The 27,255-nt window shown below is 36.9% G+C and overlaps 1 protein-coding gene across 6 annotated transcripts in view; it reads left to right on the top strand.

The window, feature by feature from the left end:
• The window catches only part of MLLT10 (MLLT10 histone lysine methyltransferase DOT1L cofactor), a 129,629-nt gene that overhangs the window by 84,890 nt on the left and 17,484 nt on the right, over window positions 1–27,255 (top strand). For all 6 annotated transcript variants that reach the window (XM_061351880.1, XM_061351887.1, XM_061351864.1 and 3 more), the window contains 3 exons: window positions 9,011–9,189; window positions 24,215–24,332; window positions 25,677–25,749. In XM_061351880.1, the coding sequence (XP_061207864.1) occupies window positions 9,011–9,189; window positions 24,215–24,332; window positions 25,677–25,749 (370 nt within the window). The remainder of the gene's footprint in view (window positions 1–9,010; window positions 9,190–24,214; window positions 24,333–25,676; window positions 25,750–27,255) is intronic.

Here is a 27,255-nt window from a genome sequence, read left to right as displayed (position 1 = left end):
CCCAGTCTTGCAGGGTTTGTTTGTTTGTTTAGGGGTTTTTGTTTGTTTGTTTTGGGGTTTTGTTTGTTTGGTTGGTTTTTTGCATATTTTTGTTTCGGCAGAAGCATATACATGGGTGAAATCAGTGAGGGTAGGTAGAAATTTGGATAGTATGAACAGCAAGCAAAGATCTTGCTGTGTGTATAGACTGAAAATAAAGTATTCAAACTGAGATAAGTATTTAAATACAGGAAGATAGTTTACTCTAACAGCATGTTCAGGTTATAAGTCTCATAACGCTGAGGACTGTAAGAGTTATCGTCTGTAAGAGTTATGATGAAGACAGTGTATCAGAAGCTTGTTTTTTCGTTGCACTAAGTTTATGCTGGCTGCGCATCAGCAAGAAAATACCTGAAAAAAAAAAGGGAATTGTGGTTTCAGTGGGGACAAATACAAGTTCAAAGCAGAGAGGTTCATTCGTTAGTTACCCTAGTATGAAGGTGATTGTTGAAGCCTGTCCGTTAAATTTGGTGCTGACAAGGTATAAAAGGAGGAAGGGTGAGATCTGAAGGCTTGAACACAGTGAAAGGATCAGTTTAAAAAAGGACTAGAAAACTGAGTCATGGAAGCTGCATCTTTCCATATAGATACCTGTCTTAATAGAAAGGAGTCAAGACAATTCAAGGCAGAAGTGGTGCAGTTTTGCCAGCTAGAGACTTAGTGCTTGGCACTGTTTTTGAATTTTATGGTCACCTTCCTGTATTTTTCATGCTTTTTTCTGAAACTTGTTAAAAAAGCAAGCAACCAACCAGAACAGAAAAATTGCAGTTGAGAGGTGTAAAGTTTCCACTGCTATTTGCTGTGTGGTAGCTTTGTGCTTTGCCTTTCTCTGCCTTACTCTGGACCTTACAGTCGATCTTTTTTTTTACTTGACCTTGAAGTCTCATCTCTTGTGCATCATTTTTATGGGTGTACCACTGGAAAGCAGGAGGAAGGAGAAGACATACATACCTTGTTATTTTATGTTAGCTGTAAATCGTAATGATTTGCCTTTCTGTAGCTGCTTCTGTTCTTGCTCATTCTGTCTTCTATTTTATTTGTTAATCCTGTTCCTGTTCTCAGGTTTCTGTTTTCACTTATTCCATCTGAGGCTAATGCGTGAGTTTCAGTGAGGAGAGTCGTAGCATAAAACAGATACCCATTGTGCCAGGCTCACTAGCACTGTGATCACCTTTAGAAGAGAGCACATTTCCAAAGAAACTTCTCAGTTCTGTAGCCTTGGCCTCTGCATCAGTACAGGCAAAGTTTAGTGTACATGGTGTGAGTTTCTTAACAAGGTAATATAAACTAGACAGGATCTGTACTGAGCATGTATGAGTTAATTATTTTAATGTAGCCCAACTTGGCCGGATATTTTATGGTGGTGTTAAAAAGGTGTCTGCCTGTATTGAAGCATAGGGAAGGCAGTGCTTGGCTAAACCATACAAATTTTAAAAAAGGAAGAACAAGAGAAGGGCAAATTACAAAGTCATCCTGAAATAGTTCCTTTATGCACATTTTTCTTTTCAGAATGCTGAATAATGGAATGTTACTGTTCAGTTGTCAAATATTGCAACCTTGAGTGTAACTACCTATCCATGAGTTTCTAGAATACCACTTTAAAGCTTTAGTTGTTGCTAATGATAACTGTGTGTAATGTTTCAGGAGTCTGGGCAACAGCTGTTCCCTACCACTAGAAATAACTAATCACAACAGAATTGCTGTTGTTATTCATTAGCCTCTCTAATGGCCCGCTTTTTGAAAATTCTGGCTCAGTCAAGCATCATGTAGCATGCTTTCGAAGACACCAACTTCAGATCACTAGAATCTAAAAGAGAACTTCTGAAGGAACAACTCCTGTGAAAAGACTGTATTATGTTAACATCTGGTGTATGTGTGGAGGGGGCATATAGGGATGCTGGGGATGGACTCTTCATTAGGGACTGTAGTGATAGGACAAGGGGTAATGGGTTCAAACTTGAACAGGGGAAGTTTAGATTGGATATAAGGAGGAAATTCTTTGCTGTTAGGGTGGTGAGGCACTGGAATAGGTTGCCCAAGGAGGTTGCGAATGCTCCATCCCTGGCAGTGTTCAAGGCCAGGTTGGATGAGGCCTTGGGTGATATGGTTTAGAGCGAGGTGTCCCTGCCCATGGCAGAGGGGGTTGGAACTAGATGATCTTAAGGTCCTTTCCAACCCTAACTATTCTATGATTCTATGTGCTTCCAGTGACTCGCCATTTCAGCACTTAGATAGTTTGCTGTCAGAATGGTTTGAAATCATGGTAGGTTTTCAGAGATCTTATGCAAACCCATTAAGTTCTCCTTGGAAACGATTAAGAAATGTAGATCGTAAGTGTCGTGCTCCTACTCAGGAATACTCATTTAGTGAGCCTAAAACTGCTTTGCTTTTAGTATGTCATATTGAAGTAACTTAGACTTGTTTGTCTTGGCTCACCATGGCAAAACTGAACATCTAAATAAAAGAAGTTTATTGATCATTTTTGTCTGTCTAACTACTTCTTGCAAAGGTCTTTCTGTGCTGTGACACACTGAACTGCAAGTCTTTCCTGAAGTTCTGAGCATATGTGGCTTAGAGATGATCATGGAGTCCTTTATCTTGTTGCTCTTATTCTAGAAGAGTACTTAAAAACTTCTTGAATCAGACTAGAATTAGTGTAGAATTCTTAATGAATGTGTCTTGTTTAATAAAGCTGAATTAATTATATATGTGAACCTTAAACAGGCAGTTATAAAGCATCTCAAAGTTTTATTGTGGGAAATACGAACACCTGGAGGAAACAAATAAACGGAGGTTTTTCCCTGTGTCATCCCTGTCTTCCACTGCCCTGCATTCCCTTTCCCCAACCCCCCCCCCCAAAACCCCACCAGTTTTAACTTTGCTGTGGGACATAGAATCATAGAATAGTTAGGGTTGGAAAGGACCTTAAGATAGATCATCAAGTTCCAACCCCCCTGCCATGGGCAGGGACACCTCGCTCTAAACTGTATCACTCAAGGCCTCATCCAACCTGGCCTTGAACACTGCCAGGGATGGAGCATTCACAACCTCCTTGGGCAACCCATTCCATAATAATGAGATAATTTTGGTTTTGTAATACCCTTACCAGCAATTACAACTGCATCTTCAGATGGGACACTTTGTGAGATGAAATCTAGATTGATTGTCTGTGGAAAAGTAGATGCTGGCTCCGCAAGACACTTTCTACCAGAATGGTAAGAAAAAGATTGGAAGAAATTAATTTGAGCAGGATCCATTCCTCAAGCTCAAAATCCATATGTTACAGATTTCTTGAGGCTGGGGGAATATGAGGAAAGTATTAATTCATGTTTGCCCTTTTCTTGTGCTTTTCCTTGTGCAGCTGTTGTTGGTCACTGTTAGAGATGGATAACTGGCTTAGAAAAATGGTGCAGTTCTCCCTGTGTTCCTCATCCAGTATCTATTTGTCTATCTCCTTGTGTCATGTTCAGATCTCTCTTCTTGGAGAGCAAATTCACCTTGGCTGAGCTATGAAAAATATGGATTTGAGCCCTTCTGCCATGGAGGGCTGTGGTGTAAGATCTGTAACAGCTTGGATTAATTCAAGTTAGGAGCAGGGACATTCTGCATCAGGAAGCTGTAGTATTTCTGGTAGAGGTTTAGGCAGTTTTGAAATCTTGTAAGCCTGCCTCTGGAAATAAAAGTCTAATTGAGGACTGTATACTGTCTGAGCTTGGTTTAAGCAACTCTCTCTGCTATCATCTGTGGTTATCAGTGAATGTGAAATCAAGTATAAAATAATGTTCACTGTTGCAGGTGGGAGTAGCTGAAGAATAGACCATTTTGTAGCTACATGGATCAGTTTTGATGCTGCACCCCCACCCCATTATTGAACACATTTCTAAAAGACTAGGTAGCTGTATAGGAATGGGAGTAGGCAGAAGAGATTGACTAAACATCTTTATCTAGCTAAGCTGTCAAGAATTTGGAGTTATTTTTCATGGAGTTTGATAGCAGACTTAGGGTCTTTGCTTTTTTTGAAAATGATAGGACCTTGTTTTTAGACCACTGATTCATCATATATGTGACATTGCTATGCTGAATTGCATTCCTCAGTTGTGTGAAGGTTCTTGTCGCGTATTTTTGTCTTTGGCTATAAATCTGATCTATAGAATATTTTCAAAGGGAATAATTGCGGCAGTCTGCCTTCTGTCAATAGGTATGAAACTAGAACAGTTCAATTTTTGGAAACGTGTGTACCTGGTATTTTTTATCTTCCTTCCTCCCCTCTACCCACAGTGGTTTGTATTCTTGGGGTACTTGGAGTCTGGGAGCTTTTACCCTTTGACCTCATCATGGAGAGAGCACAGAATGCCCTTCATGAAAGGAGAGCATTGACTCTTGATCCATGGCAGAGGCTGATGTGTCTCCATCAAAAAAGGACCCCCAGAAAAGGGAGAAAAATGCTGGCTTGCGATCAGGCTGCAGAATTTTTCTGCGAGTCAGAATCTTGTAGAAACCTCTCTGAGAGTGAACTCTACCGCTTTGCTCATCAGCAGCAGGAAACAGCTTGATTATTTGATTCTTAGATTTCAGATTTCTTCATGGCGGAAACAGCTTGGCCCTACCATCCAAGTTACAGTTTTGTTGTCTCAGATGAATTGAAATGAAATATTTTTGCTAGCTTGGCAGTTTCAAACTCAACTTTCTTCTCTTTTTAGGCAACTGTGTCACAATAACCTGGTTTTGTTTGCTTGTGTTTAGCATTAGATTTACTTAAACTTATGTCCATATAACTAAATAACAAATAGTGGGATATTTCATCCATTTTTAACATTCTGCTGGAATAGAACATGTTCTTTCTTGTGTAACTAAACTTATTTTTTTTTTATTTCTTTTTGCATGCTCATTAATTAATGGACTGGTTCATTCAAAGGCACTTTTTCATTTTGCTTTGTATAGGAAGTTGGTATGGTTTTAGGGAAACTTTCTGAGATCACCACAGGAAGTTAAGGTACTGAAAATGTGTATATAGGTTCAGTTTTTGTGAAGAAGTTCTTATAACTCGAAATTTCATTTTATTTCTGTGAATTCTACTACAAGTCCTTTTGCGGTTGTTGTCCCCATTCTCCTGGCCCTGTCCCTTGTATCCTCCCCAAAGTGGGAAGGTTCTGCAGTTCTTGGCAACTTTTGGGGGTTGCAAGCCTACATTTAAAAAACATCCTCTGTCACCATATTCTGCTTATTCTTTAAGTTTTGGCAAAGTGCTAGAATCAGCAACCTCTGGTGGATATCTCAAGTTCCTCGTTTTCACAATAGTTGCACAACTTTCAGGTTGCTGACTTAAAAAACAAAATGCAGCTTTGTGCTAGAGAAAACATTTTCATGGTTTCCTAAGAAAGCAGTCTGCATGTTATGTCTCTTGATTTTGGCCCACAGTAAGCTTTGAGCCTATTGTCCAATTTCAAACAAACTTGGTGAAGGAGTCTAAATTACATACATTTCTGTCATAGGGCTGGATAGTGTATGGCTGCAAGAGTAACCATTGCCTTGGGTTTGTCGCTTGCTGAACTAGGCATACAACATCACAGAGTGGGAATGTAAGGGAGTTGAGTAACACAGGGGGCTGCAGTACTAGGAAGTAAAAAGAACTGAGTATTTTGTAGCTAGATACAGAAAACGTGGTGGGAAAGCTTAATGTATTGATGTCATATGTGAGATGCAGCGCTGTTTAAGGCCAGAATTTAATTATTCTGCTCATGGAACTATGTAGTTTTGAGGTCATTAAAATTGTTCTGTATGCCATTTGGTGTATATTGTTGCATGGCTGGTTCTGACTTGAGGCTATTTGGGAATTCGCTGGTCTTGAAGTTACTTCCTCTATTTTCTGTTTTGTCATTGATTGTCAGCAAGAAGAATACAGTTTTTTCCAGTCAGCATAATCTGATGTGTTCCCTGCTCTGTAGTACTAGCCTCCTGTGCTAAGCAAGCAGTTACTTGTTGTCCAGAGGTGCAATGCAGAGTATAGGTGCATTTTATCTGTCAAAACCTGAAGTGTGTTCTGTAGCTGTATTAGTGGTGTTAAGCATGGTCAGACTTTACCTGAACAGTGTTACATGTCCATTTCCTCCTGTGGCTGGGGAACTGTGTTCTGTTTAAAATGCTGAAGATTGTTATTTAACCATGCTGTTTATGCCTCTGGCAAATTCATCACAAACTATAGCTATTTGGCTTTTCAGTAGTATGGGAAGGACTTCAAGGCAGTTTGTTTGTTTTAAACATTAATGTGGTTTATAGTGATTTGTTCAGGCTTTCATTATTATGACTTCCTGATCCAGAAAGTGATTTATCTCTCCCCAAACCCCAAAAGGACAACTTGATATGTTTGAGACATTTTAAATATGTACTTTCTTGGCTTTCTAATATGATATGCACATAGGTTTTATACAGGTTTGGGTTTTGTTTTCTTTTTGTTTCTTTTTTTTTTAGTGGTGTAAAATCTAGCATTTATTTGTATGTTCAGCATACAGTTCTTCTAATGCTTGTATGGAGTAATATCCTGGTTGCATGAGCAGTTCCAGAAGGTGCATGTACTTAATGTATTAAGTAAGGTATCGCTTAATAGATATACTTAGCCCCAAAAGAGTGTGCGGATAGGTCATATTTGTCCTGTATTTTGCAACAGCAACAAAGGGCAAGTGTTTCTAGTACTACTACTACTACCAGCAAATAATAGCTTACCTCATTCTACTGGCAAACTAGTTTACTTTTTGTATTTCTTTTGAAATAGTTTTATGCCCTTGGTTTTACAATTCTGTTGTATTCCAGACTTTTATGTTCAAGAGGAAGAATAAACCTTAAAGTAGAAGCAGCAGAAGCTCTGCAGTTATTAAATATATAAGATTTTGAAAAATGGAGGACAAAAATCTACAGTAGCTTAAAAAATTTGCAGTTGTTTCACCTTTCTGGCAAAATATCTTTCACCTTTGCTTGACTCCCACCAAAAAATTTGCTTTCTCCTGTTATCATTGACATTTTATGAGAGTGATAGCATTTGTGCTGATGAGCTCCTATGATTTTATCATAACTGTTGTGATATTTAATTACTTTTATTCTTAAAATTCGCAGTTCCTGGAGCCAAATAATTGCCTCAGAATCTCTTATTTTTTAAGAACTTTTGTATATTTGTTTTAAAAAAAGAAGGTTAAAAATCTTAGCCTTTTAATGAATTTTCAATCTCTGATTGAAAGGAGATTGAAAAAAAAGTACAATCACTAGAGGATCTGGGGTATATTTCAGTATTTGTGGTTGTAGCTGTATCACTTTTAAGAGTAGACTCAGTAGCAAGGCTGTTTGTTAACCATGTTCATTTTGCTGGTGTATAGAGAGAAATCAAGAGCAGGATCCATAGAATTTACTGTATAGGTAGGTGAGTCAGATATAACTGGAGAAAGGTTATAACAAAGTAAATACTTACAAGATCTTAAGTAATAGTAATGCATTAACTGTAGGTTTTTGGAATGGTGACAAAAAAACAACAAAGGGAGGGGAAGATGACCAAGGAAGGTGTGCTAAATGGAGAAAGATATGAGGGTCAATAGAAGGGCAGAGCAGGTATGGAATTTTTCTGTGATGAAGAGACTGGGGAGAAGATGACAGGAAGTCACTAACATCAGTTAGGCAGGAAAAAAAGTGTTGTTGGAATGTGTCTTCAGCTGTTTTTCTGTATCTTCTTTCCCTATTGGGTCTGGCTGGTTTTCTGTTCCACTTTCTTGACAGTTAATAGAGGCAGGGAATTTAAGATGCATCAGTTGTTTGCATATAATGTGTGGGTTTGGATGATGATAGTCTCCCTTCACTGCTTTTTCTCGGAGGGATTGCTGGGTGGCGAGTTGTGTTTTAACATTTGCGTATCTTCTTATTGTCACTGCCTTCTTCAGATCATTATTTGTATGAGTGACAAACTAGCTCCACCCTTTGCCTTCTAACTGGCATTTCAGTTCTGTTGCTTTTTTTGATCTAACCATGTTCATTCTACTTCTGTTTACTCCCTGTGGCACTCTTCCTCTAACTGCAGTTCAGTGCTACCATGCTTGATATTCCTTGGCCAGCTGACAGCTCACTTATCTAATGCACGTGGAGCCTAACGGTTTCATAGACAGGTACTACTTCTTGTCCTGGGCTTCTGGTCAGTAGGGATTTTTCCCCAACCTGTATAATGAACTTTACCCTGCATGTAGATCAACAGAAGTAATGGCTTCACAGAGGGGTATGAACTCTTCCTATTTAAATTGCTAATGTACAAATCTGACTAGTGTTAACATGTTTAGTCATTTACTTGTTGGCTGTTCTAGCAGAAATGTTAGTCAAGCATTTAGATCATGGATGGAGTTTTAGTTTGCGAATAAATGAAATGCCACCAGTTCTACCAGCAAATCTGAGTACTTTGTCCTCAGACTTGTTGTCAATATTTTTCTGATAATACACAAGCAATCCTTAGTTGCCAAAAATACAGTTTTGAATAAATATACGTTGTTCGGAAACATTTTACTTTAAAGTTAAAAAGTATTTTTCCATTTGTATTGTGTATGTTCAGTCACATAGTTATATATAATCTACTTAATTTCATAGTAATTCATTGAACAAACTCTTAACAGCAGACTCAGTTGAAGGCAGGCATTTTAGCCAAAATTCCTGCTACTGTTAATATTTGAGCAGTTTGTAATGCGCATAAATATTTGATTTATCACACATTTTACAAAAACTTAGAACTGAATCAGTCTGTGTTCCCTGAACTGTAGAATGTCAAATGATGAGAACATTTTTATCAATCAGCATGGTTAGAATTTCAACACAGAGCTTTCTGCATTATGTATTAAGTGATCTTGTTTGTCTTGGTTGATTTTCTACTGCGTATTTACATGGTTGCTAGAAAATAGAGGGAGGGGAAGAGAGAGAGATGCATGTAATTGTTTTTGTAATTTTTTTCCAGGTATTTTTAGCAGCAATGATGTAGCAGTATCATTTCCAAATGCAGTATCTGGCTCAGGATCTAGCACCCCCGTTTCCAGTTCTCATTTACCTCAGCAGGCTTCAGGCCACTTGCAGCAAGTGGGAGCTCTATCACCTTCAACTGCGCCTTCTGTAACTACTGTTGTTGCTGCAACTCAGGTAAACTATCACAAGAGTTTAAGATAGCAAACATGTTATTGACCTACTTGTTTTTAATGTTAAAAGAAACAATAATTTGTTTGGAAAATAGGTTGATAAGTATTGTGTTTGTTATGAAAATGTTACAGTGACTAGAAGTTCCCCATATGATTATGTAGTCCCATCTTTGTAGAGCACAGAGGTTTTAAAAGATGCTCTGTGGAAGTGTGTAGTAATAATGACTATGTTATGACTAGCAGCATAAATGCCAGTTGCAATTCTTCAGTTCTCTAACCGATGTCTGTTATCAGAACAATGTTCTAACAAAGGATTTAAGAGAGGAAACCATAAGGGTTTGCCTGTTTCATGCCAAAATGCTGGTTTTAGTTAAAGAACAGAGGTTTATTTGAAAAATTTGATGAATGGACAATGAAGGCTAGCCCTGGCAAAGAGGTGGCCAAGGCAGACATCTTGATAGCAAATGAAAGTTGACATGTGTGCTATAGCTGTATATCTGAAAGATCATACAAATTAAGACATGTAGTTCCTGTTTGATGGTGAAGGAATAAGAGAGGCATTGAGGGAGTGTGGAAGGGTGATGTAGTCAAAGTAATGAACCAGAAAATATATCTTTATGGTAGTATTTTGTATGAATTTAAGTTTGGTAAGATTGCATTTATCAAGACGAGAGTATGAAGAGAGCTGTAGAAAGCTATCATGGTTAGAGTGCAGGTACAAAGGAATACTCTACTGGACAGTATGGTTTTTATTCTCTGTGTTTCTTGTATTCGTTGTTTTCTGGTGGGAATATGTTCTACGATTAATGCATCAAATATATCTTTGTGTGCGTGTGCATATAAGCAATCAACTTTTAATTTGTAGAATGTACAGTGATTGAAGATAGTGGACATAAACATGAAGAATTAAATCAGGTTTAATATGTGCATACTTGTGTGTGTATATGGTACATATGTGTGCGTATAGTACATATGTATAGCAGAAATACTATGTGCAGGCCAACATAGAATACATTTCAATATCAAATAACACTTTGTGGTTATAGGTGGCAGTTCATATTTTTACATAATTCTTCTGGACTGGTTTCCTAAAGAAATAAGGCCTGCTTTATGCTAGTCTGTGTGACTTCAGTCTTGTAACTTTAGAATCTGTTGGCCAGTTCCACCCAAAATTGGGTGACATCTGTGCTGCACAAATTGATATAAGGTATTTTAAAGAAATTAATTAAAAATGTGATGCTTTGGTGAAAAGGCAGTGTAGATTTTGTGAAGGGAGTTTTTTTTTGTGTGGAGATAAGGAGAGAGGTAGTGTCATAGTTTAATAACAAAATAAAACTTTAAAAAAAACCCCAAAAAAGTAGATGCTCAGTTTTCACAGTGGAGAGGTTTAGCATGAGAGTCTTGGAAAGACCAGCTTTGTGGCCTTTTGTACAGCTCAATGTACTAATAAATGATCTAGGAAAATGAGGAGGAAGAGAAGCTATGCTTGCTGGTTATGCTAGGTTATGAAGTGAGCTATTCTGAAGATGAGCTGTCACAGACTGCTGAAAGACCTCACCAGCCTGTATTGACAAGGTGGTAAGAGGGCAAATGAAATTACTGTTAAAGGGAGAAGGCAGTTTCTATTCAAAACATATAGAGTAGACATCAGAAGGGGTGCCAGAAGAATCATGGAGTGAACACTGGCAAGGAGCAACATCTTTATAAGGAATGTGTAAATAGCTTAGGATTCTTGGCCTGAAAAAGGGACACTGAGAAGGGACAGGACAAAGGTGTTTAAAATCACAGTTGACATGGAAAAATAAAGTAAGCAAGAATTGTGCACCATCACTTCTGTTTAATAAACTCTGTCAGAGAATAAACACATTCAGTAAGCAATGGGACAGAGCCCATATTTAGCAGGAGGAACAGAAATATCACATTTTTTTTCTTCATATTGTTACAAAAAGGAGACATATACCCTAGGAGATGCACTTTCTCTTAGTGCGTAGGTGAATTAGAGCCCTCTATAGGTTAAGTGCTTAAAATTCCTGTTCTTCCTTTGGCTCTGTTTTTTGGGAGATGTGCCATTTTTGGTGGTGGTGGTGTTGTGTGTCCCTCATCACCCATCTCTGGAGCTATGTATCTTACCTCAGTACCTGTTTTCAAGTGGTCATAGATTCACTTGTCAGGATCCTATACAGAGGTACAAACCATTTCAAGAGTCTTTTGGTTTTGAACCTATAAAGGGAAGTTCCAGTGGTGAGAAGTTTTGGTTGACAGCCTCAAAAGGGCTGTCTGTGTGCACAGAGAATTAATGTAGTCCTACACTACTTCAGTGATTCTAGGACTACACTAGGTTAACTAGTGCCTGCTGTAGGAAATTGGTAAAGGCATAGTCTTTGATTTTTCTTACATCAATGGTGTCAACAAATGAAATTGGAATAACCTTAAGAATAAGATGTGCTGCTAAGGTGCACTCCTCTAGGATTTCAGCTGTTTTCTTAGATCTCTGTCGCGCATTTGTAATTACAATTTTGGGATCATCATGAATTTTGACGTTTTTGGATGGATTTTTTGCATCCTTTCTTTTTAAAGCAAGGGCGTTAAGAAATTCTAAAGAGTTCTAAGATTCTAAATCTTGGAAAACAAAAATACTTCAATAGAATTAGTCTGAAAATTGGCTTAACTGTTTTTCATAGAAGATTATGGTAGACATCTAATACAGAAATTTTTTTTTCTTAATATTAAAAAACTTGGAAGCTGTTGATGGCAACTGCCGTAAAATGAGAAAATTAAGTAATACTACTGTGCCTTTTGTTATTTTTTAATAACTGCTAAGCACATATAAAACCCCCAAGTGCTGCTTTTTCCTTCAGCAACTAAACAACATTGATTTTAAAGCTTAACAAAACTCCAGCAACTTTAAAATTCTGGATTTTGTTTATTTCATTCTATTGTCTAGTATGATAGTTCACATACTGTGTTTCTATTTGTTTGTTTTTAAGACAAAAGCGCAGTATGAGCCTTGCTGCAATCATCTTTTCTTTTGTGTCTCATTTTCTCTCTTGTGCCACTTATAATTTTTATTCCAATCTAATAAATCCAGAAGAGATTATTAGCTTGTGTTCCATGCTGTGACATAACTGAATTTAAATGCTGGTGTTCCTCACCAGGTGGGAATCAGTGGTCTACTAAAAATGCCACTTGCTGGAAATGCAGATTTTTTTGCATCCTGTTCCTCTTTTTTGTATGTCTTGTGCATAGACTCAGGTAGGTCACACTGCTTAATTCAGTGAGGCTTTACTAGCATACCAAATCATTTAACAATTACAAGAATACAGGAAAAAAAGGGATACAGGAGGGAAGGTAGAACTGGCACAAACATTTGCTGATTGATGTTTGTTGATACTGCTGGTTTTGCATGTCACAGCAAATTAGTATATCCCATGCTACTGTCTTTTCTCTCAGAAGCCTGCCTTCAACTTTTACATGAATATCAATGTGTGCTCTGTTGTGGAGAAAAATCACCTTTTTGCATTTTGTTAAGCCAAGTCACAAGTTACACCACTCTGAGATCCTATGCTCAGTTTTTATCTCAAAGATTTCATTGTGTTTCATAATGACAGCAAAAATGTTTGTCAGCCTGTTGTGTTGTTTTGGATTTGTTTTCTGCTCATCAGGAGACGCTGGCTGTTAGATTAATTTATTTTTTTTTAATTTTGACTTTGTACATTTTATAATGAAATGTTTTCTACTTGAGATTTAAGTAGTTTGAGCTCTCTTTTCTTCTTGATGACTTAAATGGGTGAAATTACCTTGGTAGTGCACTGTAGTAATCTGTTTCTGGGGTCTTTATGTTCCAAATACAAGATCAGACTGCAGAAATCGGAGTAAGGGGTTTTGACTGGGTTTTCTTCCAGTCATTAATTATTAAAGCCATCTCTAAGACTATATTCCTTTTTAAAAAATGCATTTAAGTATCCTGTAATCTCATTTCAGTAGTATTTTTAGTGGGAGTGGAAATGGCATGTAGTGTTTTGGTGGGTTTTTTTAAAGACTTGCAGCCTTTTAGTTTAAATGTTTGTAACTCACTGACTCTTCAGTGCTGATACTATATAATTCAGTAATATACAGGCTTTACAGTATTGTAATCTCAGTCTATTCAGCAGTTTTCGGGATTAATTCTTACTGTGGAAATTTAACATGATCAAACTGTGTCTTTGTAGATTTTTTTTTCTTTTCATTCTCCCATGTGATGGTGTCTGTGCTTAGTGACTCCAGTGAGAGTCAGTTTCAAGCAATATTGCACATACTTGCCACTAACCTGTTTTACAGATACAATCCAAAAGATTATTTTGTCTTTTATAGGACAGAGAAAAAAAAAGGTTTTTGTCAGTGTATTCCTCTTTCTTTTTTCAAGCTGGTTTTCTTTCTCTGCAGCTTCTGTTTATTTTCTTCCCAAGTTCCCTTCTCTTAACTTCATTGGCTGTGCTTCCTTTGCCTCAGAAGCAGCTAACAAAGAGAAGAACAAGAAGTATCTGTAACAGCAGTCCTTATGGCTTGCACACAGATAGGGAAACTGAACAGTTGCTGTTCGTTACTCTTTTTAGTCCTGGGTTTATTTGTGATGGCATGATGGGTCCACTTCAGCATGGTGTAAGGAACTGCTGCCTCCATGATAGAGGTGTGATGATTGGGAATGTAGGTGCTGCTACTCAGTTGCCATTCTAAGTGAGGTAAGTTTGCTTTTACCACTTCCATTCCCCCTTCTGAGGTTTGTTTGGCTTCATGCCCCTTAGGAGCAGTAGAAAAACAGCAAGGTTTTCTTTAGCATTAATACAGTGGTGGCTATCCTCCTTTAATCCAGCTTTTAGTGGGAGATAAGGCTTATTTTTCCAATAATTTTGGAGTAATTTGTTAACAGTATAGGAATGCAAAAGCTCAGGAATCTTGAGAACTTTTCAGATTCTGAATGTAGGGCACCTGGTGTTTCAGATGCTTCTGTCCTCTGGTAGCTATTTTCCCACTTTCTTAATTAGTCTATTCCCTAAATTTGTATCTTTCTAGTTCTCTGTTCTTTCTTCATAGCACTAGTTTATACTGCTTTTGTCTTGTAGTGGGGGTTTTGCTTGTCACAGTTCAAGATTGCTTATCATTTTGCATGCTATGAAGGGAAGCTTTCTCTTTTTTTTTTCTGTTCTAGCAACTATAGGAAAATAAGTGAAAATACGGGAAAAAGGAACTCTGTTCTTGGTTCTTGACCCTGTCAGCGAAGAAGTTAGGAACAGTTTTGGGAGCAATCTTATTTATACCTTCCAAAACAAGGGAGGAATTATGAGGAAATTCATGAGTACACCTACAGTGAGTGATCTTTGCTGAAAATTCAAGTTGAGAGGTTTTTCTGCAAGTCTTCACTAGGGGAGATTTGGATGTTTTCATGCAGCTGTAACGTGGAAATACAGATCTCATATTGTCAAATTCAGCATGGGCAAGGAAGATACTCCTGTCTTGCTCAGAGAAATGTACTATTTTCTGCCTTTTTTTTTCTTTTTTTCCTTTAAGTTGGCTATTCAGCTCAAAGTAAATGTGAGTGAGGGAGGAAAGTTCCAGGTTAAGCACCTGAAGGTTTTGGGATTGGCAAAAGTGTAAGTCTGTTCAAGGGAATTTTCTGTACCATTCTCTCTGTGGGTACCCTAGAAAATGGCAGGTCTATTAGCTGTCATTGTTTGATGCACTTCTCTTCAGGGTGCAGAATGAATGCACACATACAAAGAAAGACAAACTGCAATGAGTTCTAGGACATTCCTGTGTGACGCTCTCAGACTTTAAGTAACCTGCAGTACTAGATGGTTGGCTGCTTAAGCAAGCTTCCTGCTTTGCTCCCCAAGGTACACATAGTATCTGAAGTATTTAGAATTTACATTACCTTTGGACTGTAACATTTTAAGACTTAAAACTAGAGACTTGGAAATGATACCAACAAACTTATGTAAGGAATAATCCTTTCTTGCGATGTCAAGGAATTTACCCTAATTATGGTAAATTACATTAGACATGTAATCAGAGATTATTTCCATAATTTAGGAAGACCCTTATACTCTTTTAAGATTTTTTTCAGGCCACTTCCAGAAGTCTGTTTCTTACTTTGGAAATAGTTGAGATGTTGAATGCCAGAATAGCTCTTACGAAGTTAAGACTGCAGGTTGTATAGATTCCTGTTACTTATCTGCAAAGCTAGTAAAGGGTGTGTGCCTTGTGGAGAAACCTGTCATGCTTTAGATCAGTCATTATGTAAAGCATAGACAGCACTTACAGCACTATGTTAGTATATTGCTAAACTTCTCAAAAATATACTTCCTCTGGTAGTCATGCCATGAGGTCATACCAGTCTTTTGCTGATACGAATTAACTCAGTGTAATCTAGACTTAAGTGATCCTTTCTGCAGATAAACAGTATGATTTGTAGTTGAATTTGTGGTCAGTTTGGTTGTATTTTCTGGGTTTGTCTTTCTAAGGGTGATTTGTATGACATTAAATATGTGTGGTAATTAACAAGAGAATAATAAAACATCTGGAGATCATGATACTGTATGGTTTAAGCAGCATCATTCCAGAAAAGGGAAATCAAATCCTTACTTCAGTGCTAGAATTATCTAATCAATAGAAATAGTGGATGCATGAAAAACAATTAATGTATTTTATGTGACTATCAAAACACCTCTTGGTGGTAAGATTGCTCAAAAGAGGTTCCTACCGGCGGTGTCAAAGGTAAAATATGAACATGGATCACAGACTGTTGGATGCTGAAATTACTCAGTTCTCCTTATAACTTAAGAAAGAGATATAAAAGGAAAAGCTGGCACATCCAGAACAAAAAGAAAGAATTCTTATAGAGTGTGTTGTTCATCCTTGGGACTCATTGCGACAGGAAATTGCCAGTGCTGGTAGGTTTAGAAAGTGCGCTAGATGCATCCCTCAGTATGTAATAGACAGAGGGGTGTTTGGTTTTGTGGTGTAAGATGTCAGTGCAGAATAGTGACTTTCCTTCCAAAATTGCCAAATCATATTTGTGTCAGAGCCACTTAAATTTAAGTCTTGTAAAATTAAAAATGTGGAAGAACCAGGCTAGTAAAGGCTTCTCCACCTAAATTTTATTGTTTGTCACTTAAAAGCTGTTCTAATTCTTTGTTAGTTCTAGGCAAAACAGGTAAAAATATAATTTTCTTCTGATTTGATCTGAGGATTTTCGGGGTGGGGGTGGAAGAGAGTAGGAAGGAGGAAGAATTTACAGCCAGAGGGAAAATTCCTTCTAACATGTGACTCAACTAGAAGAACAAAGGAATCATAGTTGCAAGTAATCTAGTATTTAGCCCAATTAAAATCTTTACTTTTTGCATTTTCCTCTAGCTTCAGTAAGATTGTCTTCACGCAGACTTAGTGCAGTATACAGGTAGACTGAAATGCGGTTACATGATTTTGCACAGTGCTGCATGCTGAGACTACTGCATCAATGTTTCGGTCTAGCAATAAATGTTTTCTGCCTTCAAGCTGAAGCTTATTTAGCTTGGCTTATCGGGTGCTGCTGTAGCAACCATCAGTCTCCAGGCAACTGAGGCACATTGACCTCTTCGTTGAACTGAGTGTAGCACTACTTCAGTTTAGCTGCCTGAGACAATAGTAATGGTGTTGAACATGAAAAATGTGAAAATAAAAATATTTAGATGAAAACAAGTGTTTAGGTTTGAAAACGATTTCAAGTGTACTTGGTATATGCTTTGTTACAGCTGCAAAGTTCGTTGCTGAGGCAGTGCCTGTATAGACCTTGTATAATATGTTGGGAATCTTGCAAGCATTTTTACACAGCAGTAATTCTGCTACAGTATGTTTTTACTTAGATAGTAAAGACTATTGGGTTTTATTTAGAAAGTTAAAATATCTGTGTTTTTGAATAAGTGTCTCATTAATTACTACTATTTTTGAAATTATAGATGCTCTTGAAAGTAGTTACTGTTCTTTCAGATCCATTGTTTGCTGTATTAGTGTCTGGCTTTCTTTAGAATACTCATGTGAAGAAAATAAATTGCTATATGGCTGTACTGGGTTTGTTCCCTAATCAGGTTATTCTTCTGGCTAGTCAATATGAGAATGAAAATGTGAGTTCTGATACAGAGGTTAATGTTCTTAAGGAAAGCAGATTCTTGGGTAAGATATTGCTTCCATTGTCTATGTAGAGCACATACAGGTTAAGTGCTATGAAGACAGAAGTAGATGGAAAGGATGGAGCAACAAACTTGAGGTAAAAGGGATTTGTGTTGAAACTATAGCTCTGGTTTCAGTTAGGTTTGTGGGGGAGGTGGAGGAGTCACACGGTCTTATCTCTGTATAGCCTACTTTTTTGAAAACAAAACATGCAACGAACCCTCTTAATGAGGCAACATTCTACTAAGTCATTATACAAGTATTTTTTATGTCTAATTTATAAATAGATTTTAATTTGTTAAAATTTTATATAATGTTCAGTTTAGCATGGAAGAGATGAGTAAACTGGTAGTACAGTCAAGGTTACAGCTTTTGCACATTATTGGAAGATAGGCCTTGTACCCATGTGGTTTTTAATGACTTGATGTGCCCTTGTTGTACACTGGGCAGAGGTATAAATTAGTTTCTGTAGGTGTGCCATTAATTTTTCATTTTGCCTTTCAAATCCCACTGTGTTTCCCAGTTGCATTCATTCATGCCCTTCTTGGAAAATACTTGAGTGCTGCTGTTTGGAGGTTAGATGGTTTCATTTAATGGAAGGATTTATTTATACATTCACTCAAAACGATTCTCAGAGACAGTATTTGATTATTTGCTTATTCATAAACAAGTGTCTTCATTACAGCTAGAAGTTTGAAGTACTTATTTTTACTACTAACATAAAACTTACTAATGATGTGAATAATGTACCCATCAGGTGATTTTACATGTCATGTACACAGTTTTCCTGACAGATTTTGATTACAGTAATTTATAAATTTGTAATTAATGCTCTTTGTGATTGAAAAGTTACTTTTGTCTTTTAAGATATCATGAATGCTTTTTCTGATTTCAACTTTTCCACTTAATTTTCCTAATTAAGCTTTTCAGTTAAGTCCTTTATTTTAGCCAGTTAATGAAAACACTGATAGTAAATTTGCACCTTGATTATCTGTGTTAAGCAAACCAAACCCAAACTTTAAGGACTTCAAAGTGCTTGGGTGGTAATGGTGGCATATGGGAAGGGTTATCTTTTCAATTCCAGTATTGCTTTCATAGAATGAGTCAGTAAAAGACTACAGTGAATGTTTGGGGTTGATCCAGATTCATGATGTATGTGTGATAGTGAGGTGAGGTGTAACAGTGAGGTGAGGTGAGGTTGCCTGTAAAAAGTACGCCTTCCACTTTCAGTCATCAGTAGTGCTGGAGGCTGTTTTCGTAAAGAAGTCAACAGAGTTTGTTTGAAAATCAGTTATGTTCAACTTACAACTATGAAAGCCAAAGTATAAGAAGGTGTAAATGCAAGTATTGGTTTAGTTAAGATATAATGTTTATCATGCTGCATTTTAGTGTTATTTTGTATTGTGTTAGTTATTTTGAAAAGTCATATGATGGTTTTCAGAATAAATGTGGAAATAGTTTTTTATTAAGGAATTTCTGTGTTGTACTCAATTCTGTCCTTGACTCCATCTGTGTTTCTTGGCATATAGGAAAATAAACAGGAATTTGGATTTTTTTTTTTTCTTCCATTGGAAACAAGGTCTAGATAAGATTTATAAACAAATTCCATGTTTGGGGTGAAAATATTCAGGCATTGTGATGCATGAAAAGCTGTTGACGTGGCAGAACTTAGGCGTCCTAGAAATCTGTTTGCATTCCTACAGTTAACTGCAGACTGACCACCTTTCTGTGCGGTATAGTGGCATCCCAGATGCGTAACAGATTTCAGAGAAGGCAAGTGATGATATGTAGCCGTGCTCCCTCCACATCTCCTAAATGAAGTTAAAGATGGTACCAGAAGTACTGAGACAATAAAAAGAAGCATTAGCACATTCTTCCCATTGCATTGAAAGAAACAGCAAGAAACCAAGAAAAAACAGCGATTGCGTGCTCTCCGTTACATAACTGGCCATAAAAATTCTAGGGATAAAAATCACTTTTCTTCACTTCCCAAGTTAAGGTAGGAAACATAAGGCCAGGTTGCTTTTGCTGCTGTCACTTGATAGGCATCTCTTCTCACTTCTCAAGTAAAGCAGTTAGTTTATATGTATTACCAATTTTTGATTATCATTATGTACATAGTCTTAATATGTTTTCATATCTAAGCTCATTTAATTGCAATGCAGGTTTTAATTTTGATGTTATTTTCAATAGTACGTTCTTCTGATAAATGTTGCTTATCAGTGAGCAAAATACATCAGCTTGAGATAACTTAGCAAGCAGTTGGCCTAGTGCTTGAATTTCCTTCCATATGTCGTGAAAAAGGCAATTGCATGGAAAGGAGTAGTGATATCTTCTCAGAAGTGTAGCAGGATAGCTCGCAGAAAGTTTAGCTTGCAACTTCAAGTGCATTAACATTTTTTATACTTTCTGGTAGTAGTTGGCCATGAGAAATAGTTGCTGTCAATATCTAGTGCTCTTGATTGCTTTTTGTTAATAGGAACAAAGCATAGTTCTGCAGCTTCTATCACAGCATTGTGCCATGATGAAGAACCTAGAATGATTGGTAGATAGCATGACCCCAGCCGCATTAATCTGGTACTCATACTCTAAGGGGTATAGACAGTACAGGAGCGATGTTTTTATTTTAAATATATAAAAATAACCTTTGAAATTATTGTTGACAAATATATATTAGCTGAAGTAGGTAATTAAGTGAACACTCACTAACTGCAAAGCATCACCATGATATAATGCAGAGCTACAATATAGCAGTGACTATTTTTAAAGCAGAGAGGAAATAGGACGTTGACTGGATATAAACTGATTAAGAAGCATCTTGGAATTGGTTGTTCCAGCCATCCATGTTGTCCTATCATGAAAGGAGGAGAGTTCAGTAATGGTTTAACTACAATTAAATCCCTCCCCTTTCTTTATGGAAACTCAACTGTAGGCATTTCAGCATTAGCCTAAACAATAGTTTTGAATATGTTAAGCCTCTAACAATTAGGGAGCAGTTTGGGGCATTGAATAATGTGGAATGATGCAATTGAACCTGACAGCTTCAACAGTCAGCCTACTCATGGGACCCAAAAGTTGTTCACACTTGGTTTCATCTCTCATCACACGCTGAGTATTAAAACCTTACTGGTGTGGAGCTGATGCAGAAATGAGGCCTGTTATCAGAAAATATTTCATAGCATAAAACTTGAAAGGTACAGGGGAATAGGCATGCTCAAAGGTTCTTAAATGTTTGAGACCTAATCTAATTGTGTACATCTAAGTATTGTACCATTTTTCACCCCTTTGGTGGTTTGGTTTCTGCTCTTTGGTTTTGTTGTTGTTGTTGTTTTTTTTTTTTTTGTTTGCTTAAAGAACATAATAACTTTTGAAATGAAGAAACTGTTTTCCCTGGAAATTTAAGTAAATATCCAGTTACGAATGCAAATAGTTGTCAACTTGGGAAATTTTATAGTCACACTGTTACAGTAAAATACAGTTTTGGGAGTGATGCAAGCAAATACCAAACTACTTCAAATAGTTGAGAGGATATGTATATATACAAGTTAAATTTAGTTAAGTTTCAAGTCTTATTCTTCTAATTAAGGAATATACTTGCTCTTTCTTGCTGTAGAGGAAGCGTTTTTAGGCATCAATCAAATATCAATCATTTATTCTTACTGCACTTGGGCATTCTGTGAATTGCAGTGTATCTTCCTTCAGTGCTGCTCCGCTGCTTATTGCTTTGCTGATTTATTGAACATGCCATAAACGAAAGCAGGGTATGCTATACCTCTAAATGGGCTTAAATCCTGCTGCAAAAATCTTTTCAGGAAAATTTGCTGCCTTTTCAAAATAAATACTTAGCAGTCTCTTTATTTCATTAGTTCATACATTTTGATCATGTATTGTGTTGACTGTTTAAACAGAATCAGCTGAAATAAAGAATCATACAGCTTTAAAAGTTCTACATTTTAGAATGTGTTTCAGTCCCGTGACCTTAATATGTATTGACAGGATGATTGTGCACTTTTAATAAACGCTAGCTACAGCTTGTTTCGACTGCGAGTGAAACACGAAGCTTCTATTTCACCTTTAAATACTGTAGCGCTCCTCCACCTTCTCTGTTTTCCTGTCAGATGAAGTCGTCACATATGTAATAAAGCTTCGCAAATCATTACTCTTGTCATTTTACCTTGCCATTTAAGAAAAGTATTTTCGAAGTTTTTTATTTACCTTCAGCTTACTTGAACAGTTTTATTAATGTGACTTTTTCCTTTGAGAGTTGCTTAGGATACATGATGGCACTAGAACATCTGTAGTTCCAACTTGTTGTAGGACACCTTTACTCTTATTTTAAAATACAAACAGGGGTTAAGTTTAGGGTGAACCACCAATTGTGAAAAAACTCAAGTTCTTAGATGTTGTTTAAGTCTTTTGATCTGTTGTATCAACCCACTTAGCAAACATTGTTTAATTCCTTTGATGTCTTTTGTGATGTGATGGTTACTCAACAGACTTTAGAAACTCCTTTCAAGATACTTAGATACTTTTAGAAAGTTCTTAAAGTTATTTGGTTATGTTTCAATCAAATAAACATGTATTTGCCTTGCTGATTATAGCTGCCCTTCCATCATAAATGAATATATAGCTGCTATTGCAGTTTTAAGCAACTTTGCAGTGAGGCTTACACAGAGTAAAAGTCTAGCAGCTTCTGTTTAAACTGTGAGTACACTTACTATAATTGAGAATTATTTTATAGAAATACTCAAAACCTAAACAGAAATAAGACCTGGTGTTCGTAGTTAAAAAAACAAAAAAGGCACAGACTGTATTAGTAGAATTTATAACTTCAACCAGTTTATTTAAATGAAGTATATATATTTTATTTTGGTAGTCTCGTCTCTTAGATATGGGAGCAAATAATCGTTGAATCTTGTACTATTCCATTCTGTAAGGTTTCTTCAGTGAAAGGATTTGACAGAAAACTGTTGTTTGTGAAGTTAGTTTTGGTTTTGAGAGGAAAACAGCTGTAGGTTACTGAGTAGTTGAGTTGGAATAGGCACTTGCTAAGGAGTATAGCAGAAGCTGTGTGGTATTGCTGCCTTTATCAGTAAGTGTTACAGTACTAATACATGCTGTACTTCTGGAAGCTGTTATATCTGGGTAGGTGGAAATGCCTGTAGTATTTTTAAGTCTCAAAACTAATTCACGTTAATTCCAGAAAAGACATGCAGTTCCTTAAAAAAGGGAAATAACAGCCACATTTGGAGTGAAACTGTAGTTTTTGCAATCTTGTGCATGTACCTTTAAACTGAGAAGTGAAAAAACCTGATCATTGTAAATAATTACTTGTGGCTTTCTTTAACTTTGTGACAGTAGAAGAATGTAAGTATCAGGCACAATTTCTCACCAGTATATAGTAAATAAAGCATCATTGAAACCAGTTGTGTGAATTCGTAAAAGTCCATTCATCAAGTTTAATATGTTGGCTGAAAGCCAAAACTTAATGGTAGTGTGTGATTCTTTCCAGAGACATAGTTTATACTCTGTAATATTTTGCTGTAATAACCAGTATGTTTCCTCTGTCTCTTGTGTGCAGTTATACATGTCAAAATGTCCCACAAATTGAGTTCCTTACTGTTCACCTCCATTTTTTGTTCTCCCCCCAAAGTAAAGGTTGTTTACATTTTCTTAAAAGATTCATTTTAAGACCAGTGATAACACCAGTTGTGTATCTTTGACTTCCCCCTCCCCCAAGTATTGCAGTCCTTGCTTTGTTCTGAAGTAATTTTTTTCATCAGGTAGGAAAATGCCTTTTTAATAAGGCAGTGCCTTTTTTTTTTTTTCTTTGATTGCCTGTCGCTGCAACTCGGCATTTAACACAAATCTTTTCTTCGAAAGGCAAAAAGCGTAAGCAGCCAAGGAAGAAGGTATTTTTATTGCATTGGATTATGCAAGATTTTGGCCAGCCTCCTTAGCTTCATCTGTTTAAGGGTTCATTTTCGCTTGTTTGGCACAAGTCCCAGTAGAGACCTTCAGAATTGTGGTTAGCAACATGAATGAACACAAACTTTGGGAGCTCTTCAATAAGTAGAGCTGGCCAACTGCCAAAAATACAGTTCCTTATATGGGGTCAGGGCAAAGCTGTGATTCCCCGAGCCCCCTATTGTATAGAAAACATACTTGTAATGGCTGTTTGCGTTCTTTAAAATAAAAACAAAACAAAACAAAAAAACACCAGGCTTCCAAGTCTATCAAAATAGGAAGTAACAAAATAGTGTGCAGGTTTTACTAATGACGGAGTCGAGCAAAGGAAATATGGCTCTGTGTAGTTAAACTTATAGAGCTGAAAGTTGGACCTTTTGACCTCCACAGCCGGCTTGTGATGTAAGGAACCCAGGCATTTGTGAGACATCTGTTGTCTACCTGCCCTTATTTTGTAAATGGTTTAATAAGATTAAATAATTAGTAGGATAACCACATGGTCCTAGCATTGAGTGCATACTTCAGGATTGCGGGGAAGGCTACCCGTCCTGCTACACTGGGGTTGTTTTAAAAATGCATTTTAGGTATTTTTTCATATTTACTGCAGTAATTTTTATATCGGAAGGGGTTCTTTTTAGTTAACAGGTCTTGCCAATAACAAGTAAATCATGCTTTAAAACCTGATATATTTTCGGAGTGCTGCAGTTTTATTTCTATACTAATGAATGGAAATGAGTATTTTTTCTTTTAAATATATTGTTTTTAGAAAACATTGAACTTAAAATAACAATTGTGCATTATGAATATATTCTTTAAAATATATTTAGCATTTCTCCCTCTTTTTTATGAAAGGGATTCAAGTATTAATTGGTTTCTTGCAGGCAAACACCCTACCTGGATCATCTCTCAGTCTGCCGCCATCCCACATGTACGGCAATAGGCTGAATCCAAATTCGGCAATGGCAGCACTCATAGCTCAGGCTGACAACAGCCAAGCAGGTAAGCGTCCTGCTGCTGGTGACAAAGGTGCAACTTTGCAGACTTCGGTGTTCTTGAAAAGATTGTGGAATTGTATTTTTGAACCCTGCTCAGCATCTGTATAAAGTTGTGATGTGCTGGAAGGAAATTCTCGGTTGTCCTGCAGAACAGAGCGGGTTTCCTCCACCCCATCCCCCCCGCCCTTTTTTTCTTCCCTTTTTTTTTCTAGTCCCTGAAATGTAAATGTTTAAGCAGAGCCATCAGCAGGCAGGAATGCAACAATGTCTCCTGTGACTTCTGTGATTGATGTGTTCAGTTCGGAGCTCTTTGCAAGGAGAGTAACACAGCTCTGGGTTTTGTCGTGAATAGCTGAAACCTTTATTTGCATAATTCATGAAATTGCATTACATACAACTCGGTGTGAAAGAGATCCCGTTAGAGAACTTGCGCAGCATTTAATAATCTTGTGAATATTTACCGGTTGGCATTTGGGTCCACTGGCTCTCCGCGTTGGTTTTAATGAGCTGCGGGCTTTGCTTTGTCTCCTTCCCCGGTAAGGATTTGTTGACATGTCCTGGTAGCCATGCCTGTCTGGGGGAAGGGAATGAGTTTAGCAGTTTACCAAGAATGGATCAGTCATGTCTTTGCCCTCCAAGAGGTCGGAGGTCGCTTGACTCAGAATGGGGGGAGGGCAACCTTGAAGGGGGCAGATAGGGTTATTTTATTGAGAGGCCATAGGGAAAATAACCCTTTTGAGTCCTTCCAAGCAAAACGTTTTTGTATATTTAATGAGGCCTTTTTTGTTTGTTTTACTACCTTTCTAGCAAGGGTCTTTCCTATGCTTCTGCTTATAAATAGGAATTAGTGAATTACACGCTTTCATAAAGTTTTCAGTAAATTTGCAGAATAAGGTGTGCTTGTTAGATGGCAGCAGCAAGTTTAATGCGTTCCATATTTTATGAGTTGTTTTGGGATGCAAAGTGTTAAAAAAATACAGAGCATCAGGATTTGCTGTGATAAGCATACAGATTAGCTGTCCACAGCTGTGATTCATTACTTTCACCGTACAAATTAAAAGTGGCTGAGGGGAGGGTACTGCAAATGCAAACCACGCTTCTGTGCTGTAAAACTGAAAGGAATGAAAGAAGTGAACATAATCCATGGCCTGGTACAGCCTCAGAAATGTGTAAGGACAACACCTTACATGCTACAGTTCAGCAATCTTAAACTAGTTACGTATTCGCTCTTCAGCAGTAACTACAGATAGAAGTTGAGATTTAAGGTATTTTTAAAACATCTACATCAGCTTTAAAACTCTTATCTAAGATGAGTCGATTTATCAGATGTGAAATATTTACACTGCAGATCAAGATCTCGGAGATAATAGCCGCAGCCTTGTTGGCAGAGGAGGCTCACCCAGAGGAAGTCTCTCACCACGGTAAGCATTATTTACATTGGAGAGTGCGGGCAAAGGAGACGTTTTAAGATTTGGAAACTTCACTGTCTTTTTACTAGTAATACATAAGTGTTTTAAAAGCCTGTATATTTGTGTGTGTGTGTGTGTATGTACATGTGTACATACATTTAATTTTCTATAGATATAAAAAAATCCCAAAATGCTAATATGTCCAGATAGCTAAAAAATGTGCTGAAATTTACCTTTATATCAACTGAAATTAGGTTTACAAATGAAGGACTTTATGTTGGAAGCGGAGACTTGCTTTAGAGGGATTTATCTATGATTTACTCCACATGTACTACTTACCTCAGATTAGTTATTTTTAATCTTATTTGCAAAAATTCCAAAATCCCGTAGATTTAAGACTACAGTGATCATGGGAATAAGATGCTCTGAGAAGTTAAATATCATTAAAAATATCAATCAAATATTTTCTTCCTTATCCATCACCACTTCAAAATACGCAACAATTCTCGGATGGGGGTGGGGAAATACCTTTTTTGTCCTGCTGCATTTCAACTCTACTACAGAAGTTTGGCATGAGAATTCTGCTGGAATTACATCATGTTATTTTGTTTTAAAATACTTGCTGTTAAAATTTCAATATTGTGTTTTAAATACTTCAGTAATATTTTTCCATGTATTTTAAGTGAGCCTTTGTTTTCAAAAGACTTTATTTTTATTCCATAAGAATTAGATTTTACAGTGTTATTACTGTTTGTTTGGTGGGTTTTTTTTTTTTTGCTTGGGGGCTCACCACTGGGATTTTATCTTAAAAAGGATTTTAGGGTACCTAAAAAAAATGGTAGTTACAAGATACAGCATTGTAACAATGAATTTGATTGTTACAGCATGTGTTTATTACAGTAATTTATAATAAATACCTCCAAATTAGATAATTTAATGTACATGCCTGGTGTTGTTGATCTTGTATTATATTCCTTCATTAATCAAAAAAGACTTCTTGTCGAATGGGGTGAGAATATCCATTATAGTACTTAGGTGCTATTAATGAGTCATGAACTGGCTTTTCAGTTTTCCAATATGTGTTGCCTCTAAGACAATAAAAAAAGAATTTACAAATCAGTTTAGATTGTGTTCTTGATATAAATACATATATTTACATTAGCATATAAATCTTTGTATACTTAAGAAATAGGTCTGTATATATACAGCCAAGTAAGTTAAGAGAATTCTGCAGAGGGAAATGCTAAACAATTAGGAAGTTCCAGAACTTCTGACTTTGATTAAGTAGTCCTCCTCCGCATACATGTTGTGGTAATTACAAGTTTTAATGTCTTCTTAGTTAATATGCAAAGGCATGGTCTTTATATGATTTGCGGTAGGCCATAAGTTGTGTACAGGTTGTACTTACATAGAATATCTGAGAAGCTAAACTCCTTAAGTATGATGCTTCTATGGAGTGTGTGTTCAGGATATATACATTCCAGCACTCACAACATGGTAAAATTTCAGCTGGTTTTG

This window comes from Neopsephotus bourkii, unplaced genomic scaffold, assembly GCF_033783945.1.
Source record: "Neopsephotus bourkii isolate Nb327-2 ecotype Australia unplaced genomic scaffold, CSIRO-AGI_Nbou_v1 NB_53, whole genome shotgun sequence".
Taxonomy (NCBI): domain Eukaryota; kingdom Metazoa; phylum Chordata; class Aves; order Psittaciformes; family Psittacidae; genus Neopsephotus; species Neopsephotus bourkii.
This window is presented reverse-complemented; position numbering and strand designations above follow the sequence as displayed.